At 39.8% G+C, this 22,918-nt stretch overlaps 1 protein-coding gene across 1 annotated transcript in view; it reads right to left on the bottom strand.

The window, feature by feature from the left end:
* Positions 1-3,992: 3,992 nt before the first annotated feature.
* LOC117278530 (large ribosomal subunit protein uL13c) overlaps positions 3,993-22,918 on the bottom strand; it is a 36,844-nt gene continuing 17,918 nt past the window's right edge. The window contains exons 4-6 of the mRNA XM_070180180.1: positions 10,790-10,960; positions 10,019-10,064; positions 3,993-4,076 (exon numbers count right to left, since the gene is read on the bottom strand). Coding sequence (XP_070036281.1) covers positions 4,006-4,076; positions 10,019-10,064; positions 10,790-10,960 — 288 coding nt within the window. The 3' untranslated portion in view covers positions 3,993-4,005. The remainder of the gene's footprint in view (positions 4,077-10,018; positions 10,065-10,789; positions 10,961-22,918) is intronic.

The following is a 22,918-nucleotide window of genomic DNA, read 5'->3' as shown; positions in this document are numbered from 1 at the left end:
GTTCTATCTTCAGCTTACTAATGAAGTACAAGATAGTCTCCTTCAGTTGAACTCTGAAGTTATTCAAACATGTGGTATTGTTCTTCATGTGTGAAGAGTGTCCTAACGAGCACAAAAGGCCTGTCTATTTGCTTGATATTAACATTGCTCACTCAACTTATAAAGAAAAGATATCCATCCTAATATGTCTAAGGTGGTGTTGAAACCAACTACCATACGCATCTTTGCTCGATTAAACGGGCTACTGTGCCTGAGCCATGTTGCATGCACCTCCACCAATGCACAAGGTACATGCTACGTCCCACTAGTACAAATACCTGATAACTCTTCCACCAAAGCTTAGCTAGATAAAAAGATCACCTAGTGTTTGTTGGTGTTCTTTTCTTTGAATATATCTTTGTTCCCTCCGGAGCACATAGATTATTGAACCTGACAACAAGGTCGCTAACCCCCGGAGAGTATATTTTAGTATGTTTTTCATGAGCTGAGATTTAGTAATGTCATGACATAATCCAACATAGCACTACTAACATGAAATGCCAAGCAAAGTAAAGGATACATGGGGACTACAATTTATTTATTTTTAAAAAAAAGAAAAGAAAAAGGCAGTGTAGAATTTAGAACCCAAACCTAAAAGACGAATGCTCATTTGCTTAACAAACCTACACAGACAAGAGCTCTGGAGGTAAACAAATTTGTACTGGAAAGCCTCCAGAGTAGAATTAAAAGTGAATGGCGTGTTACAGGTGCAGCAATGGTGTACTATGTTAAACAGAGAAGTTATGCCTGTTAAATAAAAACAGCTGGAAAGGGGAAATGAGAAACTGCTGGGGTGATCTCTGTTATGAATCAACCCAGCCCAATAAAGATACCCACACACAGATAGCTATTGGGCTTAGAAGAGCTATTGGGCTGAGAACAAGCAACGGGGTCAGGCTAATTTGAAATCCGGGTTGAGTAGTGAGCCCAAGAACTATTCTATTAAAAGAGTAGTGGTGATGATTTTTGGGATTATGGGCATTGTTGAGAATTATGTTCGCCTCTCGTCTCCTTCTTCTGGCTTCTTCCTCGAGACTCTCTCTTTCTGTTCTCCCTCGGCTCTCTCTATCCTTCTTCTCCGAATCTCCTTCTTAGTTCTAATTTATGTTATTGTAATGATTGATTCTTTGAGTTTATGAATTAAACCTATCATTTCCCTCGTTTACTTTGTGTTGTGAATTCAGGTACATAACATTGGTGCTTTTATCGATTCGGACTCCAATGACAGCGGTGATACTGGATAAATTCAACAATGGCAACCCAGAGGGATGGGTTTATCAGGCAGAGCGTTACTTCAAATTCCTTGGTTTTTTCGAGGAAGACTGGTTACCTCTTCCATATTTTTACCTTGAAGGTGATGCTCTCGCTTGGTTCGATTGGCTCTTTCGCAACAAACAATTCTATGATTGGAACCATTTCAAGGAGAAAATATTTTTGCGATTTCGGAAACGACCTGCCATAGATTCAAAGAGGAGGCTGGCCGATTCATCCCTGGCTTATCATTGCTACATTAGTCACTCTACTCTGGATTCGTCTGAGGCTCGGGTATATCTTTTGGCTGATTTGCGCCATAATTCCAACTTCTATGAGTTAGAATCTGCATTCAAAGTTGGTAACTCAGAGGCCAAGCATGTGTTCGATGAAATGTCTCCTGGAATTTTCACCAGAACAGTAGAGGAATATTCTTCTGTTTCAACAGCGTGCCAAAGCACAAATACAAATGCTTATGTCTCTCACTTTGTAGCTGATTTGGATGATATTCAGAAACCTAAGGTGTTCGACGCAATGTTACATAGCTGCTGCCCCAATGTATTTGTCGACGCACAATCAGATGCTCCAATCGGCATGCCTGATTTAGAAGCTACAGGTCCTGCAAGTAGCGAAGTCCAACTGTTTGATAAAAGTACTCATCGAGATATGTCAGAGAGGTATGTTACTGTAACTTCTCTTGATCGTGGCACTAGTGAGCAACACATTGAATTTGAGACCTCGGATGACCTATATCTTGCTGACTGTTTCATCGAGCCTGAGACTATTGTGAATCTATCTCTTGATAAATATTTTATAGAGAATGAGGATGGGATTTCACCAGGTGAAATTCCTTCAAATGAAACGATACCTGATGTTGAGCAGGGAAAAGATGAAGGTATTCTAATGGTGGTGAGGGTACCACATATTGCTTTCTCAATGAAATTCGACAACGCTTGTAAAGATTATTCGACCATAGTTGTGGTCGATTTCAAGAAAATCCCTGGGAAATCAGCTTGTGGTACTGATAACACTTTTATTGATCAATGTCTTTTGAATCAATTTTCATTTAATCCTGGCGTAAATCTCCTTATTGTCACTATTCGTGCGACTGCATTGGATATTTGTGCGGGGGATCCAGGAATAAGATTTAAGTCCAAGTCTCGAACGGGTTATATAGTGAATATGGAGCCACTACTATTGATGGGATCTACTCTCATATTTTTCTTCTTTGCATATGCTAACTCTATGACTCAGGTGTAGGATCCCGGATGGCAATGGTTGCATCATCATTATTGCACTTGCTATTTTACTAGGCCAACCACTGACTTCAATGCTGATGCATTAGCCATTGCTCCATATCTTGGTGTTGTTCTCGATGTTGCTGGCAAAATTCACAAAGAAGGAATTGCACAAGTCCTTCAAGGTATCATAGCTGGGCAAACGGGGGTAAGTCTAAAGAACCCCAGTTACTTTTGAAATGCTTGTAGTCTTCGATCCGGGAGGAGGCCCTTTTGATGTACTAATTCTTGAAGATAGAGATGGTGTCCTTGAAGGAACCTTGACTTCCATAGCTACTCTGTTTATATGCAATGCACCTCTCTCTGTTGACAACCTTGATCTTCAAGATCAGAAAGAAACTATTGCTGAATTTACCAAGTTAGAATATGGCTTGTCATGTTTTGGTTTATATTTCCTTATTGAATCACATTCTACATGTAGCATTAGAGTTAATGGTACACTAGGTGAGTTGCGGAGAAAAATAAAAGGGAATAGCAATATTGACTCCACTGCTTGTTTGGGAGCTTCACCCTAAAGTTAATGGCGTCGTTGAGTTTATAGCGGGGCGTTTCAGCACTTTGAGTAGGAGAACAAATGAACAACTAATCACAATGGATCTATGGGTTGAAATACTGGAGAAAAAAGGCTGCCAAGCAAAACTGCCAAGCATTTATTGCTTTGCTACGGGTGCTAGAGGCATAACTTGCCCTTGTTATAGAGGGAGTTCTTGTTCTCCTTTCTATATGTGATAGAGATGAGCTCGCCACAGAAATATGCACACCAAGGTTCTTGTTAGTTATTGATATCGCTTCAGTAAATATCATTTCCCGCACTTGTGTTGCCGGCACACATGGGGTTGTTGGTTACTTTTTGATATGCAAGTGGACTTTCCAACTAGGCCTTATACCTGTGAATGTTTATCTAGCTACACCTAGTTTACCTTTGTCTTTCATTGAAGGATTTCTTGTTTCGAACCTTGAGGACAAGGTTCTTATTGAGGACGGGGGTATTGTAATGAATCAACCCCAGCCTAATAAAAATATCCACACACAGATAGCTATTGGGCTTAGAAGATCTATTGGGCTGAGAACAAGCAACGGGGTCAGGCTAATTTGGGATCCGTGTTGAGTAGTGAGCCCAAGAACTATTCTATTAAAAGAGTAGTGGTCGATGATTTTTGGGATTATGGGCATTATTGAGAATTTTGTTCGCCTCTCGTCTCCTTCTTCTGGCTTCTTCCTCGGGACTCTCTCTTTCTGTTCTCCCTCGGCTCTCTCTATCCTTCTTCTCTGAATCTCCTTCTTAGTTCTAATTTCTGTTATTGTAATGATTGACTCTTTGAGTTTATGAATTAAACCTATCATTTCCCTCGTTTACTTTGTGTTGTGAATTTGAGTACATAACAATCTCTCAATAACTTTTCATGGAAATTTGTAACTACCGCTGCTTCTGTATCCTCTCGTCTCTTATAGGTATCTCGGTTGGTTTCTGTGCGTCGTGAGGATGGTATTAGAGTACAAACAAAACAAAGCTGAAATGGCCTTATTTATTTATATCGGGTATTTGGCCCAATTTTACTTTCTTTGTCTTTTACAATTTTATCCTTGTATATAAAGACAATGCAAAGATTATTTTGGGGTCAGTGAGCATTTTTCCAGTTGCTTCTCTATACGCTCTTCCTTCTCTCTATTATTTTTATTTTCTCTCTCTAGTTTTCGCCGATTCCGCCATAGATTTTGATGAGTTGCTCCAAATTCATCATGGTATCAGAGCGGTGACACTTACACACTGCTTGTTTTTCGTTATTTCTCTTTTCAATCATGTGATTCTGCTCGTTCTTCATAGTCGGAAAAAAAACTAATTTCGTATTTTTGGATTTGTTTCGATTCTCGTCTCAATTATTTCAGAAGTTCCTGAATTTTCTCGTGTGAAAGTATTATTCAGTCAAAAAATCGTTTCAATTTTGTCGAAACACGCAGAGTCGAATTCTTCTTAACAACTTGCAGATCGGGAGAGTTCGTTGTAGAATTGGTGTTCTTCCTTTGGCGTTTTATGGTGCATCTGAAGGTTTAGTTATCAGTTATATTGCTGCTTTGTGGCTCTCTTACAGTCACCACTGGTATTTCCTTCCAATTTCATCTTTTATTTTCTGATAGCAGCGCGTGTTCTCTTGGTGTTGCTGTTGAACTGCGTCATGACTAACGACAATATCATAAATCCTAACTCTAATCCATCACATGAATATTACCTTCATCCTTCTGACAATCCTGGTTCATCTCCGGTAAGTAAACAATTCTCTGGCATTGGTTTTGGGAGTTGAAGTTATGTTGTTGTAATTGCATTAGGAGCTAAGAACAAATTAGGTTTTATCGATGGAACCTGTGCAAAACCTTCGAATGACTCTCCTCTTCTTAAATATTGGGAGCGTTGTAACAACATGGTTACTACTTACTAGTTGGTTGTTGAATTCTCTGAATCCAAAAATTTTCGATAGTGTGATTTATGTTAAATATGCTGACAAAATATGGAATGAGTTGAATGAACGATATGGTCAGTCTAACGGGGCACGCTGGTATCAAGTTAATAAGGACTTGAGCTCCGTTTCTCAAGGGTCTTCTGATATTCAAACATATTATACAAGAGTTAAGAAACTTTGGGATGAGTTAGATTCCCTTAGCTCCCCGGGTTGTACTTGTAATTGTAACTGTGGAGGATTCCCATCACATGAATATTACCTTCATCCTTCTGACAATCCTGGTTCATCTCCGGTAAGTAAACAATTCTCTGGCACTGATTTTGGGAGTTGAAGTTGTGATGTTGTAATTGCATTAGGAGCTAAGAACAAATTAGGTTTTATCGATGGAACCTGTGCAAAACCTTCAAATGACTCTCCTCTTCTTAAATATTGGGAGCGTTGTAACAACATGGTTACTAGTTGGTTGTTGAATTCTCTGAATCCAGAAATTTTCGATAGTGTGATTTATGTTAAATATGCTGACAAAATATGGAATGAGTTGAATGAACGATATGGTCAGCCCAACGGGGCACGCTGGTATCAAGTTAATAAAGACTTGAGCTCCGTTTCTCAAGGGTCTTCTGATATTCAAACATATTATACAAGAGTTAAGAAACTTTGGGATGAGTTAGATTCCCTTAGCTCCCCGGGTTGTACTTGTAATTTTAACTTTGGAGGAAAACTCCAGACATAAAAGGATAAAGAAATTCAGAAACTGATGCAATTGTTAATGGGGTTAAATGAAAGTTATAGTGGTGCGAAAAGAAATATAACTATGATGAAGCCAATTCCAAACATAGAGCAAGCCTATTCTCTGTTGCTTCAAGATGAGAAGCAGAGTGAAATCCACATTCCTTCTCACTTTATTCCAGAATCAGCTTCTATGTCTGCTTCTTCATCAAGCACATAGAGATTTGGTCAAAGATTCACTCCTAAATATGATGACAAGAAAGTCTCTTGCAAATACTATAAAAAGTCAGGCCACACAATTGAAAAATGCTACAAACTTCACGGATTTCCGCCTGATTTCAAGTTCACCTAAAATAAAAGAGTGGCGGCCATTGTGCATTCTACTTATCATCCTAATTCATCTACTGAAGGAAATGGTCAAGTACAACCCTCCAATCCTTTCTTCACTCAACAACACTATCAACAGTTGCAAGAGCTGGTTTCACTCCTCCATAACACTCATCTAAATCTGAGAAACAGTCGGATGCCCTTAACAGATCTGCACACTTTACAGGTAAGTTGGCATGTTCAAATTTTGGCTCTAGTTCTCGTGTGTGTTTTCACTTTAAATTTCATGCTGAGTATTGGATTATAGATTCGGGTGCAAGTGACCACATGACTTATAACAAATCTTTGCTTAAAAATATTTGTGACCTTCTTGTTCCTTATCTTATTACTCTTCCAAATGAATACAAAGCTAAAGTGACTTCTGTGGGATCTTTAGCTTTGTCTTCTGTTATTACTCTATCAAACGTTCACTTTGTTCCTAGTTTTAAATACAATCTACTTTCTGTTCACAAACTCATTTGTCAATTAGATTGTGATGTCCTATTCACTAAAACTTATTGTATAATGCAGGGCCCTTCTCTGAAGAGGCAGCTGGCTCTTTGTAACATGATTGATGGTTTGTACTTTCTGGATAATTCACTCTCTCCTTCTACAAAACTCCTCGATTGTTTGTCTAGTTTCACTTGGTTAAATTCTGCAAGTAGTGTGAATAAAGTGAGCAAGTCTACTTCTTCTGTAAGCACAATGAATAGCATGAATATTACTGCTTGTAATACAGATTGCTCCATGAATAAAACTATAGCACTTTGGCATTCCAGACTTGGTCACATACCTTTCTCTAAAATGCTGAAACTTTCTGGTATTTCTTTGCTTTCTTCTAATAAACAACCTTTTATTTGTCATGTTTGTCCAATGGCTAGACAACAAAGACTATCTTTTCCACATAGTAAAATCTCATCCACCCAAGTATTTTAACTCATTCACATTGATTTCTGGGGTCCTTACCATACATCTACTTATTCTGGTCATAGATACTTTCTTACAGTGGTTGATGATTATAGTAGGGTTACTTGGACACACCTATTAAGCTGCAAAAGCAATGCCTTTTTTCATATTGAAAGTATTTATTTCTATGGTGGAGACTCAATTTCAAGCCAAAGTCAAAATTGTTAGGTCTGATAATGTACTGGAACTAGGTTCTAGCGTTGAAACATCTTCTTTTCTTGCTTCCCAAGGTATTATTCATCAGACATCTTATCCATATATTTCCCAAAAAAATGGAGTTATGGAAAGGAAGCACAAGCACCTTCTAGAGACGGCAAGAGCTCTTCTATTTCAATCTGGTCTCCCTGTATTTTATTGGGGTAATTGTGTTCTTTCAGCCACCTATTTGATTAATAGATTTCCTAGCTCTGTTTTGTCTGGGAAATCTCCTCATGAAGTTCTTTTTAAATCTCCTCCATCATATACACACTTAAGAGCTTTTTGTTGCCTTTGCTATATTACCACACCCAAGCCTCTTAGAGACAAATTTAAACCCAGAGCTGCTGCCAATGTTTTCCTTGGATATCCCTTTGGTAAAAAGAGTTATAAAGTCCTTAACCTTGAAACCAAAAAGATTAATACATCTAGAGATGTTGTTTTCCATGAATCTGTCTTCCCTGACAAATCTAAAGGTTCTTCCATTTTTGATTTCTTCCCAGTTTCAGATAATTCTATTTTTCCTCCTAGTCTAGTGCATGTTAATATTGAAGACTTAACTAGTGGATCTACCATACCAATTGGTGATGCAACCTTGCGTCCTATAGAAATTTCTGACACTACTACTACTCCTTCTATATCTACTTCTTCTCCTTCTTTTACATCTGTTTCTTCGCCCTCTTCTCCTCATACTTCCTCTAAATCTACTTCTTCTCCCTCTTTTGTTCCTTCTGTTACTCCTATTAGAAAATCTTCTCGTCTTCATGTTACTTCTCTGTATTTGCAGGATTTCGTTTGTTACTGTGCTCATACTTCCCCTTTCTTTACTCTCACAAACTGCTTTTCTTTTCCAAGTCACTTGTGTCTTAGTAGTCTATCTCCTAATAATCAGCATTTAGTGAAGAGTGTTAGCACTATACAGGAACCTGTAACTTTTCAGCAGGCTATGCTGAATCCTGCCTGGCAGGAAGCTATGAATATGGAGTTTGAAGCATTAGAGGCAAATCAGACATGGTCTATTATCCCTTTGCCTCCTGAAAAAAAAAACCTATTGGTAACAAATGGGTCTATAAAATCAAACATCGAGCAGATGGAACTATTGAACGATTTAAAGCTAGACTAGTTGTTAGAGGTAATACACAACAAGAAAGAGTTGATTACACTGATACTTTTTCTCCTGTTGTTAAAATGACCACTATCAGAAGTGTTATTGTCGTTGTAGTTAAAAAGGCCTGGGATATCTTCCAATTAGATGTTAATAATATTTTTTTGCATGGTGACCTTGAGGAAGAAGTTTATATGAAGATACCTCAAGGCATGACTGTTTCTGCTCCTAATTTGGTGTGTAAATTACAAAAATCGTTGTATGGCCTCAAACAGGCTTCTCGGCAATGGTACTCTAAGCTAAGTGATGTTTTATGTTCTAGGGGATATGTGGCTTCCAAAAATAATTACTCACTATTTCTGAAAACTTCTCCTCATTCCACTGTTATAGTAGCCGTTTATGTGGATGATTGGTTCTCGTCACTGGTGATGAATCTTCAGAAATCACCTCCGTGAAGCGTTTTTTAGATTCTCAGTTTCGTATCAAAGATTTGGGTCATTTACATTACTTTTTAGGCTTGCAAGTTATTCGTGAGCCCAATAGTGTGATAATTACCCAGAGAAAATTTGCCCTTGATATGCTAAATGATTTTGGTTGTGATGATCTATCTCCTGCTTCTGCTCCCCTTCCTGCTGCCATAAAGCTGAATACTACTGATGGTGCCCTATTGACTGATCCTCTGATGTATCGCCGACTTGTGGTAAAGCTCAATTTTCTCACTAACACTCGTCCTGATATTTCTTTTGCTGTACAGCTACTAAGCCAGTTTATACATGCTCCCAGATCCTCTCACTATACAGCGGCAGTCCATGTGTTGCGGTATATCAAAGGGAATCTTGGCCAAGGTTTGTTTATGTCAAATTCACCCTCTTTTGAATTGCAGGCCTTCTGCGATTCCGACTGGGCTGCATGCCCTGATTCACGCAGATCTGTAAGTGGCTTTATTGTCATGTTGGGGTCGAGTTTGCTGAGTTGGAGGTCTAAAAAGTAACCTACTTTCTCCCTATCTAGTGCCGAAGCAGAGTATAGATCAATGAGACGTGTGGTTGCAGAGTTAGCTTGGCTTTCCCGACTATTAACTGAGCTCACTGTGCATTCTCTTATCCCTATTCCAGTTTATTGTGATAGTCAGTCCGCCATTTACATCGCAAAGAACCCCGTCTTCCACGAGCGTACCAAACATATTGACTTGGACTGTCGTTTCGTTCGTGAGAAGCTGCAAGAGGGCCTCATTTCTTTGTCCTTTGTCCCCACTAAGCTGCTAACATGCTAACAAAACCTCTTTCTGGTGGTCATTATAAAGATATTTTAAGCAAGTTGGGTGTCGGAAATCTCCCTCCAACTTGAGGGGGGTATTAGAGTACAAACAAAACAAAGCTGAAATAGCCTTATTTATTTGTATCGGGTATTTGGCTCAATTTTACTTTCTTTGTCTTTTATAATTTTATCCTTGTATATAAAGACAATGTACAGATTATTTTGGGGTCAATGAACATTTTTCCAGTTGCTTCTCTATACGCTCTTCCTTCTCTCTATTGTTTTCATTTTCTCTCTCTAGTTTTCGCCGATTCCGCAATAGATTCGGGTGAGTTGCTCCAAATTCATCAGATGGTCTGGACCCTCATAAACCTTAAGATGGTTAAATAATTGTTTACCAAGCTGCACAAGAAGAAAAGTGCAACAATTTAGAAGTGATATACAGGAAAAAGAAAAGAACACGTTTATCCTTCGTTGGAAAGAGGGAGAGGAAAATGAGAAAGAGTGTTTCTGTTTTCTCTTGTTTGGAGTTCGTCAAAAAATGAAGGTGGAAAGTTCAGTTCCCTTATCCTCCCAAAAGCAAGAGAAAAATTAGTAAGCCCAAAAGAACATTCCTCTTCATCATTTTTGTTCCTCATCTCTCCTGTTAAACCATACAAGGACCTTTTCTTCCCTTCTTTTCCTACCCCTCGAACAAATGGTTGCTGTTTGTTATCTCATGGGCCTAGGGATGTTAAGGGTAATACAAGGAGGGCAAGAGGGGATCACTACTGATACGAAGATCCAATAAAGAAACTCATTCACTTTCTTGATGCATAAGAACACAAGTTTGCAAGATTCCTGTCTTCCTCGACATACAAGAAAACCAGAGATATGCAGAATTGGCAAGGGTAAGACATCTATTTACTCATTCTGTACTACCAGCTAGCCTGTGTTTATAGGCTCATTACTCTTTTATGGGCCTAAATTATTGGTTGATAAAATGCTAGAGGAGATGGACTTTAGTACTGGATCCAATAATCCTAGTTCAACATGATATGCATACTGCCTAATATTTCCTTGGTTTAACAAGGGAATCTCAATACAGGTCACACTGTATGAATGGACAAACAGTAATGAAAACTTACCCTCCCTTTTGGGAGCATGCCACGGACAGCATGCTCAATAATTCTTTCTGGAATTCTCTGTTGAAGTTGATCAAAAGTCTCTACTTTCATCCCACCAGGTCTCCCTGAGTGCCTCCTGTAAAGTTTTTGGGTCCTCTTCTTTCCAGATACAGCAACCTTCTCAGCATTAACCTTTTTGATGTCCAATTACAAAAGAAAATTCCTCATATATCAAACCAACTGTGTAATAGCAGATACTTCACATTTGAAGGGACCGTTCAGAGTGAAATTATCAGCTCAATGATGAAAATGCATTTATCATGCACGAAAAGGCAGAAACTAACATTTAGTGCTTAGGTGACTTTAAGAAAGAGATCACAAAAATGCCCTCACTCAAATTTTATCCCAGCAAAGGATAATAGAAGGAATGGTGCGGAAATTAGCATCACCAAGGTTTTTATGTACAAAGATATCTCAACGTTGAATGTAAAATATGCATAATGAAAATCCATATTACTTATCAACACGATTCAGATAGGCAGAATAGAGAAATGATCGGGAGAAGCAGTGGACCTTTAAATAGAAACCACATTACATTCTTAAAAACTTTATAAGTGAAGCTGCATACTTACAACAACTACTACACCTCAATTACGAGAAGGGGATATACATGCTTATGTTAAAATAATTTGGTGGGGTATTGTCACTCCCAAACGCATACACAAGTATACGTGGTCGTACATGTAATAAAATGATAAGTCGAGTGTCGAACCCACATAGACTTGTATCAACTACCCACTAAATTCACCAAGATTGTTATTCAGTCAAGCCAAATTCGAGTTCAAGAATGTGATTATACTAAACTATAATTCTAAGTAGTAACTAAATTATCAAGTAGCAAAATAATTGTGGTGTATTCAGTAGAGACAAATATTTCAGGGTTGTGATCGATTCACCAATTCTATTGTGTTCTAGTTAACTGTCCCTTTCATACAATTCACTCATGGTTGCTAATTAATCGATAATTGCTCTCATAACCTTCTCCCGAAGTACTATTCGCCTATTCCAAATAGATTAATGCATATATTCCTATGGAATCAATCTATTAAGAACGCATTAAGATTATGATATTTAATTAAGCACGGTGACTAGGTATATTCCTATCCTAACCATAAATCCCCCCCTCTCCTCCCCCCCTCCCCCCCCCCCCCCCCAAGAGTTGAGATCATACTCTCTTAAATTCTTCTCTAATCTAAACATGGTTTTCCCAATCATAGCATAGATAGTAAATAGAACCTAACTGCTGGTCAGATAATTAAGCAATTAATCACAGAATAGAAGAAACAACCATATATTAGTGAATTGTAATCAAGGTTAAGTCAACGTTAAACAACAATATTCATGGCTAAATCACAACCCCAGAACTATGGATTTTAGCCACTCATGATAATAGCAAACAATTTCATAAGTATTGGATAATTAAAAATACTAAGAAAAGATGAAAAAAATTGAGATCCCTTCTCTCCCGAATGTTTCTCGTGTGTCTTCTCCCTTCAAAGTGGTGTTTCCCTCTAAAAATAAGCTTAGTCTTGTTTTTATACGGGTTGGGTAGGTTTAGGGCCGAAATAACCTTGTCCCGGGCAAAGTTGGACAGAAATCCCGTCACCAGCGTCCAGCCCAGCACTAGGCGCCGTCTCTGGCGCTGGTAAATTTCACGTTCTGTTTGGGGCACCACAGGTAGCGTGGGGCGCTGTCTGTGGCACTGGAAATGCCCTTTTCCCTTTTTTCGTCTGTTTTGGCTCTAATCTCGCACCTTTCGCCCCCAATTGCTCCCGGATCATTCCTACACATAAAAACACCTCGAATTAATATAAATCAACACATTTTACATCCTAAATCCATGAAATAAGAGTAAACCATGAGGTGATATACATAAAAATTTATATACTTTAAGCTAAACATTAACACCCCACACTTAGACTCCTGCTCGTCTTCGAGCAATGGGACTATCAAATATACCCCCAACTACGTACAAATCTCAACTATAGAGGAGCACTTTAACTTATAACCATACACTCAACCCTTGACTATGATCAATACTGGCAATTAAGCCTGAACATACAAAATATCACATTCTTCTCGTTTTAATCATGCCCAAAGTATAACATTTCAATTCAATCAATTCCAACAACTGTCACGACCCCAAATTCCCTATGTAGGATATCGTGATGGCACCTGGTCTCTAAGACTAAGTAAGCCTATCAATGCGGAATAATAATAAAAATCTGAAATAAATAATCTTCAAATTCACATAATTACAACTCCCAAAATCCGATAGAAATAAGTCACAAGTTTCTAAGAATTTATCCTCAATGTATCAATATATATCAGGGTCTAAGAAAAATAAGGAAGCAACATAATAATGAGAGAAGGGGACTCCGGAGTCTGCGGACGCTGGCAGATATACCTCGATGTCTCCTTACACAGGTAGCTCACTGATGTCTAGACTGGTAGGATGTACCTGGATCTGCACAAAATGATGTGCAGAAGCGTAGTATGAGCACACCACAGCGGTACCCAGTAAGTGACAAGCCTAACCTCGGTAAAGTAGTGACGAGGTCAGGTCAGGCCCTACTAGAATAATAAAAGACAAAGTCAAATGTTTAATAATATAATAAAAATAAAATAACAATGGAAATGAATCAAGTAAGTAGTATGTCACCAATTAACTACGCAAAATAATGGCAAATAATACCTCGTGAAAACAAAACAGAATTCTTTTCAACTTTAAAAAAATCACAATAATAATCAAAGGCAACTGCGGTCATAAATCAATATCAACAAGGGCACTCTTGAGGTACCTCCTCGTAGTCCCAAATCATAAATAAATTCACAATATCTCATTTTCTTATATCACCGCAGGAGCCTTCACATTTAATTTTAAAGAAAAATATTTTTTCTAAAATAGCATCCCTCGTTTTAACCACCCATATCACACCGCATGGCTTCTAGTAGTTCCCCTACTAGCCACGCGTATCAATCCACCCTTATCTCACCGCATGCGTTTCAACACCCAGACCTTATACCACCGCATGCATATCAATATCACAATATATCACAATTTGTACCTCAAGTGCCAAATAATTTAATTTGCCAAAATAAACAAAATCAACAATACTTTCCACAACAGGGAGCTCACGGCTCAATCACAATGAGTACAAAATCTCATAAAATATTCGGGAATAAATAACTCAGCAAAATAATATTTAAAATATTTTAATACATTGCCTAAGTTCCAAATTTAAAATATCAGATACTTCATATTAATAATATTTAAATTAAAGAAATTTCACCTTCAAATAATGCACAGAATAAAAAAAAACCAAGTTTCAGCTAAACAGGTAAAAATAATTAGCAGGAGAGCTTCAAGCAAATTTAAAGTATATAAATCAGATCAATGATGAAGAATATAACAAGATAAAATAATTTAATTAATATGTCACAGTGATCTACACAATTTAAAAATATAATTCTTCATATTTAGCCCGTGTACACACTCGTCACCTCGTGTACACGACTTTCATCATATTACAATTATCACATCAATACCAATACTAGGAAAACTTTCCCCCACACAAGGTTAGATAAGTCACTTAACTCGACTTGCTCTAATTTAATCCACTAGTATGCCTTTTCCTCGATTATCCAACTCTGAATGGCTCAAATCTAGCCAAAATAATTCGATACAGTCAATAAAAATTATAGGAATCAATTTCATAAGAAAATACTATATTTTTCAATAAAATCTTAAATTAGCTCAAAAATCGCTCGTGGGGCCTACATCTCGGAATCCGACGAAACTCACAAAATCCGACAACCCATTCAATTACGAGTCCAACCATACCAGTTTCACTCAAATCCGACTCCGAATCGATACCGAAATCTTAAAAATTCGTTTCTATGAGATTTCTAAATTTTCCCAAATTTTTATCTCAATACACTAATTAAATGGTAAAAATAATGATATGTTCGTGTATATTGACCAAATCTGAGTTAGAATCACTTACTCAAATGTTTTCCCTTGAAAATCTGTCAAAAATCGCTTCTGCTCAAGCTCAAATTCGTCAAAAATGGTAAATGGGACGAAATCCTCAGTCTTATAAAACTGTCGAGGCAGCCATCGATCATGGGCATTGATCCTGGCTTCGATATTTATGGACTTCGATCCTAGCCTCAGTCATAGCCCTCGATCCTGGGCCTCGATCATGGGCCTTCGATCACTGGCCTCGGTCATAGCCCTTGATCCTGGGCCTCGAGCTTGCCTTCAATCATTGCCCTTGAGCCTGCCTTCGAACATGGCCCTCGAGCCTTGCCTTCGATCATGGCCATCGAGCCTGCCTTCGATCATGGACCTCGAGCCTGCCTTCGATTGGCCCTCGAGCCTGGCCTTCGATCCTCGGCTCGATTTCTGGCAGAAGAAGATTTGCAGCAGCTGTTTAAGTCTAACTTTTGATCCGTTAACCATCCGAAAGTCACCCGAGGCCCTCGGGACCTCAACCAAATATATCAACAAGTCCTAATATATTATACAAACTTAGTCGAGTCTTCAAATCACATCCAACAACACTAAAAACATGAATCACACATAGATTCAAGCCTAATGAACTTTGAAACTTTCAATTCCTACAAACGACGTCGGAACCTATCAAATCAAGTCCGATTGACCTCAATTTTTGCCCGCAAGTCATAAACGACATAACAGAGTTATGAAAATTTTCAGAACTGGATTCCAACCCCGATATCAAAAAGTCAACTCCCCGGTCAAACTTTCAAATTTAAATTCCTATTTTAGCCATTTCAAGCCTAATTTAACTACGGACTTCCAAATAAAATTTTGGACACGCTCCTTAGTCCAAAATCACCATACGGAGCTATTGGAATCATCCAAATTTATTCTGGGGTCGTTTACATATAGGTCGGCATCCAGCCTACTTTTTCAACTTAAGTTTTAAACTTTGGAACTAAGTGTTCCAATTCATGCTAAAATCTTTCCGGACCCGAACCAACTACCCGGGAAAGTTACATAGTAGTTTTAAAGTACAGAATGAGCAGTAAATAGGGGAATAGGGCTACAACTTTTAAAACGACTGGCCGGGTCGTTACGTCCTCCCCTCTTAAACAAATGTTCTTCCTCGAACGGGTTTAGAATTATACCTGGAGTGGTGAAAAGATGAGGATAACAGTTGCGCATATCCTGCTAGGTCTCCCAAGTCGCCTCCTCGACCGGATGACCCCTCCATTGAACCTTCACGGAAGCAATGTTCTTTGACCTCAGCTTTCGAACCTGCCTATTCAAAATGGCCACTGGTTTCTCAACATAAGATAGATCCATGTCCAACTTAACCGAACTGAAATCTAACATATGAGACGGATCGCCGTGATACTTCCGTAGCATAGAAACATGGAATACCGGATGAACTGCATAGAGACTAGGTGGTAGTGCAAGTCTGTAAGACACCTCTCCAACTCTCTCAAGAATCTCAAAAGGCCTTATATACCTAGGGCTGAACTTGCCCTTCTTCCCAAACCTCATCACACCCTTCATAGGTGAAACCCGGAGCAAGACCCGCTCACCAACCATGAATGCAACATCACGAACCTTCCGATTCGCATAACTTTTCTGTCTAGATTGGGCTGTACGAAGTCGATCCTGAATCAATTTAACCTTTTTCCAGGCATCCTAAACCAAGTCTATACCTAATAGCCTAGCCTCGCCCGGTTCAAACCAACCCATTGGAGACCGGCACCGCCTACCATATAAGGCCTCATACGGAGCCATTTGAATGCTCGATTGGTAACTGTTGCTGTAAGAAAACTCCGCAAGTGGTAAGAACTGATCCCAAGCACCCCCAAAATCTATCACACACGCACGAAGCATATCCTCTGATATCTGAATAGTGCGTTCGGACTGCCCGTCTATCTGAGGGTGAAATGTTGTACTCAACTTCACACGAGTACCCAACTCTCGCTGTACAGCCCTCCAAAATCGTGAGGTAAACTGCGTACCCCGGTCAGAGATGACAGATACCGGTACGCCATGAAGTCTGACAACCTCGCGAATATAGACTTGAGCCAACTGCTCGGAAGAATAGGTAGTCAGCATAGGAACGAAATGAGCTTACTTGATCAGCCTATCCACAATCACCCAAACTGCATCAAACTTCCGCTGAGTCCATGGAAGCCCAACAACGAAATCCATAGTGATCAGCTCCCATTTCCACTCCGAAATTTCTAATTTCTGAAGCAATCCACTTGGCCACTGATGCTCATATTTTACTTGCTGATAATTAAGATAGTGGGCTGCATACTCCACTATGTCTTTCTTCATCCGCCTCTACCAATAGTGTTGTCTCGGGTCTTGATACATCTTTGTAGCACCCGGATGAATGGAGTACCGCGAACTGTGAGCATCTTGGAGAATCAACTCACACAAACCATCTATATTAGGCACACATAGCCTGCCCTGCATCCGTAATACACCGTCATCTCCAATAGTGACTTCCTTGGCATCACCGTGCTGAACTGTATCCTTAAGGACAAGTAAATGGGGGTCATCATACTGATGCTCCCTGATACGATCATAAATAGAAGACTGAGAAACCATACCAGCCAAAACTCGGCTCGGCTCAGAAATATCCAATCTAATAAACTGGTTGGCCAAGGCCTGAACATCCAAGGCTAAAGGCCTCTCTGGTACCAGTAAATATGCTAAGCTGCCCAAACTCTCCGCCTTATGACTCAAGGCATCGGCCACTACATTGGCCTTCCCGGGATGATAGAGAATGGTGATATCATAATCCTTAAGCAACTCCAACCATCTCCGCTGCTGCAAATTAAGATCCTTCTATTTAAATAGATGTTGTAGACTCTGGTGATCGGTGTAGACCTCACAATGGAAACCGTACAAATAATGCCGCCAAATCTTCAAGGCATGAACAATAGCTGCTAACTCAAGATCATGGACAGGATAATTCTTCTCATGTACCTTTAATTGTATGGACGCATAGGCAATCACCCTACCGTCTTGCATCAATATTGCGCCGAGACCAATACGTGACGCATCACAATACATAGTATAAGACCCTAAACCTGTAGGTAATACCAATACTAGAGTTGTAGTCAAAGTTGTCTTGAGCTTTTGGAAGCCTCCTCACATTCCTCAGTCCACCTGAACGGAGTACCCTTCTGGGTCAATTTGGTCATAGGTGCAGCAATAGAAGAGAAACCCTCTACAAATCGGTGATAATACCCTGCCAAATCAAGGAAACTCCGGATCTCTGTAGCTAAGGACTGTCTGGACCAACTCTGCACTGCCCCAATCTTCTTTGGATCTACCTTGATTCCCTCACACGAAACTATATGGCCCAAAAATCCCACTAAATTAAGCTATAATTCACACTTTGAAAATTTTGCATATAACTTCTTTTCTCTCAAAGTCTGAAGCACAGTTCTCAAGTGCTGCTCATGATCCTCCTAACTCCGGGAATACACCAGAATGTCGTCAATAAATACAATGATGAAGGAGTCAAGGTAGGGCTAAAATACACTGTTCATTAAGTGCATAAATGCTGTTGGGGCATTGGTTAGCCCAAATGACATTACAAGGAACTCATAATGACCATACCGAGTCCTAAAGCAGTCTTCGGGATATCTGGTTCCCGAATCTTCAACTGATGATAGCCTGAACACAAGTCAATTTTAGAGAATACCCTGGCACCCTGAAGCTGATCAAATAGGTCATCAATACGTGGCAATGGATACATGTTCTTCACTGTAACCTTATTTAGTTGGCAGTAATCAATACACATCTGCATATAACCATCCTTCTTCTTCACAAATAAGACAGGAGCACCCCAAGGCGATACACTGGGCCGAATGAAGCCATTATCAAGCAACTCCTGTAACTGTTCTTTTAATTCTTTCAACTCTGATGGGGCCATACGATATGGTGGAATAGAAATGGGCTGAGTGCCCGGTAACAAATCAATGCCAAAGTCAATATCCCTGTCGGGTGGCATACCCGGAAGATCCGCTGGAAATACATCAGGATAATCCCTTACTATAGGAACTGACTACGCGGTAGGAGTATCAATACTAACATCTCTCACATAGGCTAGATACGCATCACACCCCTTCTCAACCATTTGTTGATCTTTAAGAAATGAAACAACCCTGCTAGGAACATGATCCGAGGTACCTCTCCACTCTAGCCGCGATATACCTAGCATAGCCAATGTCACCATCTTGGCATAACAATCAAGAATAGCGTGATAGGGCAATAACCAGTCCATGCCCAAAATAATATCAAAATCCACCATACTGAGCAATAATAAATCAGCTCTGGTCTCAAAACCACTAATAACAATTAAACACGACTGATACACGCGGTCAACAATAATAGATTCACCCACAGGTGTAGATACATAAATAGAAGAACTCAAGGATTCACGGGATACGCCCAAATACGGGGAAAAATAAGATGACACATAAGAATAAGTGGAGCCTGGATCAAATAAGACTGATGCATCTCTATGATAGACCAGAATAATACCTGTGATAACAGAATCGGATGCAACGGCCTCTGTCCTAGCATGAAGGGCATAATATCTGGCCTGGCCTCCCCCTCTAGGGAGACGTCTACCTGTCCGACCTCCACCTTTAGCTGGTTATGCAGGTGGAGTAGCAACTGGTGCAGTAATCATGGCCTGAGAAGCCTGAGGGCCCTGTGGAATAGGTGGGGCTTGAGAAACCTGTGAAGGTGCACCCCTCCTAAGTCTGGGGCAATCCCTCAGGATGTGACGAGTGTCACCACACTCAAAATAATCCCTCGGAGGACGTGGCTGCTGGGACTGGCTCGGGCCTGTTCGACTAGACTGCCCGCTGAAGGCACCCCGTACAAGAGGTACAGAAGACACTAGCGGTGCATAATATGGAATCTGAGGTCTGGGAATAGCCGGAATACCACTGGAAGCTGGAAGTGATGAATGAATAGGACGGCTCACATAAACTCTACCATGACGGGCTACAGCTGGGGCACGAGAATTATTATATGTGCCAGAATCTCGGGGTCTCTTAGCTTCCCTCTCTTCCCTATCCCGGATCCGCATACCTTCCAATGTCCTAGCAATTGACACCACATGTTGGTATGTGATGTCCATATCTAGCTCTCGAGTCATACTAAATTTGATACTAGGGTGGAGACCCTCAATAAATCTGCGAACCCGCTCTCGAACAGTAGCAACTAAGGCTGGTGCATGCCTAGCCAAATCACTGAATCGAACTGCATATTCCGACACGGTCATAGAACCCTGGTGCAGTTGCTCAAACTCTACGCACCATGCATCTCTAAGACTCTGAGGAACATACTTCATTAAGAACATATCTAAAAATTGAGTCCAAGTAAGTGAAGCTACCACAGCCGGACTATCCAACTCATATGCCCGCCACCACTGGTAGGCTGCTCCTCTAAGCTAAAATGCCGTGAAAGAAACCCCACTGGAATCCATAATACCCATAGTACGGAGGATACGATGACATTCCTCCAGAAAACCCTAAGCATCCTCTGAAGCTAAACAGCTGAAAGTGGGAGGATGGTACTTTTTGTACCTCTCAAGCCTGAGCTGCTCCCCCTCTGAAACTTCTGCCCTAACCCCAGGCCGTATTGGGACAACTGGTTGCACTGGTATAAACTCTGGGGCATGGTCAACTTGGGCCCGTGGCTCTGGGGTATGGGTGGCGGGAGTTTGTGCTCCTCCCCCGGCCTGAGATGTGCCAGGAGCAAGTGGAATCAACCTTACTTGAGCTAGAGTGCCAAACATGCTCAAACCCTGGGCAAGGGTCTCCTGAAGTGCAGTAGTAGTAACAGGCGTCTCAGGTGCTTGTTCTCCAACTGGAGCTACTGGTGGCTCTGCTGCAGCAGCTTGTGCAGGTGCTCTGGCTACACCACGTGGTCTTCCTCGGCCTCTGGCTCGGCCTCTGCCCTGACCCCGGCCTCTTGTGGCTCCAACAGGGGGCACGGGCGTCTGATCATTGGATCCAATTGTGCGTGTCCTCACCATCTGTGAGAGAATAGAAAGACAATGGCTTAGAACGTTGAAGTCAACAGTGCGCACGATAAGGAATCAAAGAAGCGAATATTTTCCTAACAGTTCCATAGCCTCCCGAAGATAAGTACAGACGTCTCCATACCGATCCGCAAGACTCTACTAAACCTGTTTGTGACTTATAATACCTATGAACCTAGAGCTCTGATACCAACTTGTTACGACCCCAAATTCCCTCTGTAGGATATCGTGATGTCACTTAGTCTCTAAGACTAGGTAATCCTATCAATGCGAAATAACAATAGAAATCTGAAATAAATAATCTTCAAATTCACATAATTACAACTCCCAAAACCTGGTAGAAATAAGTCACAAGCTTCTAAGAATTTATCCTCAATGTATCTATATATATATCGGGGTCTAAGTAAAATAAGGAAGCAACATAATAATGATAGAAGGGGACTCCGAAGTCTGCGGACGCTGGCAGATATACCTCGAAGACTCTGTACACAGGTAGCTCACTGATGTCTGTACTGGTAGGATGTACCTGGATCTGCACAAAAAGATGTGCAGAAGCGTAGTATGAGTACACCACAGCGGTACCCAGTAAGTGCCAAGCCTAACCTCGGTAGAGTAGTGACGAGGTCAGGTCAGGCCCTACTGGAATAATAAAAGACAAGGTGAAATGTTTAACAATATAATAAAAATGAAATGACAATGGAAATGAATCAAGTAAGTAGTATGTCACTAATTAACTACGCAAAATAATGGCAAATAATACCTCGTGGAAACAAAACAGAATTTTTTTTAACTTTAAGAAAATCACAACAATAATCAAAGGCAATTGCGGCCATAAATCAATATCAACAAGGGCACTCCCGAGGTACCGGCTCGTAGTCCCAAATCATAAATAAATTCAAAATATCTCATTTCCTTATATCACCGCGGGAGCCTTCATATTTAATTTTAAAGAAAAATACTTTTCCCAAAATAGCATCATGCGTTTTAACCACCCTTATCATACCGCATGACTTCTAGTAGTTCCCCTACTAGCCACGCGTATCAAGCCACCCTTATCTCACCGCATGCGTTTCAACACCCGGACCTTATACCACCGCATGCGTATCAATATCACAATATATCATAATTTGCACCTCAGGTGTCAAATAATTCAATTTGCCAAAATAAATAACATCAACAATACTTTTCACAACATGGAGCTCACAGATCAATCATAATGAGTACAAAATCTCACAAAATATTCGGGAATAAATAACTCAGCAAAATAATATTTAAAAAAATTTAATGCGTTGCCTCATATCCAAATTTAAAATATCAGATACTTCATATTAATAATATTTAAATTAAAGAAATTCCACCTTCAAATAATGCACAGAATAAAAGAAACCAAGTTTTAGCTAAACAGGTAAAAACAATTAGCAGGAGAGCTTCAAGCAAATTTAAAGTATATAAATCAGATCAATGATGAAGAATATAACAAGATAAAATAATTTAATTAATATGTAACAGTGATCTACACAATTTAAAAATATAATCCTTCACATTTAGCCCGTGTACACATTCGTCACCTCGTGTACATGACTTTCATCACATTACAATTATCACATCAATACCAATACTAGGAAAACTTTCCCCCACATAAGGTTGGACAAGTCACTTACCTCGACTTGCTCCAATTTAATCCACTAGTATGCCTTTTCCTCGATTATCCAACTCTGAATGGCTCGAATCTAGCCAAAATAATTCGATACAGTCAACAAAAATTATAGGAATCAATTTCATAAGAAAATACTATATTTTTCAATAAAATCCGAAATTAGCTCAAAAATCGCTTGTGGGGCCCACATCTCGGAATCCTGCAAAACTCACAAAATCCGAAAACCCATTCAATTGCGATAACAACCATACCAGTTTCACTCAAATCCGACTCCGAATCGACACCAAAATCTCAAAAATTCGTTTCTATGAGATTTCTAAAAGTTTTCCAAATTTTCATCTCAATACACTAATTGAATGGTGAAAACAA

The sequence above is a fragment of the Nicotiana tomentosiformis genome, chromosome 7 (genome assembly GCF_000390325.3).
Source record: "Nicotiana tomentosiformis chromosome 7, ASM39032v3, whole genome shotgun sequence".
NCBI lineage: Eukaryota > Viridiplantae > Streptophyta > Magnoliopsida > Solanales > Solanaceae > Nicotiana > Nicotiana tomentosiformis.
Note: the sequence above shows the minus strand (reverse complement) of the source record. Positions and strands in the feature narration are given on the sequence as shown.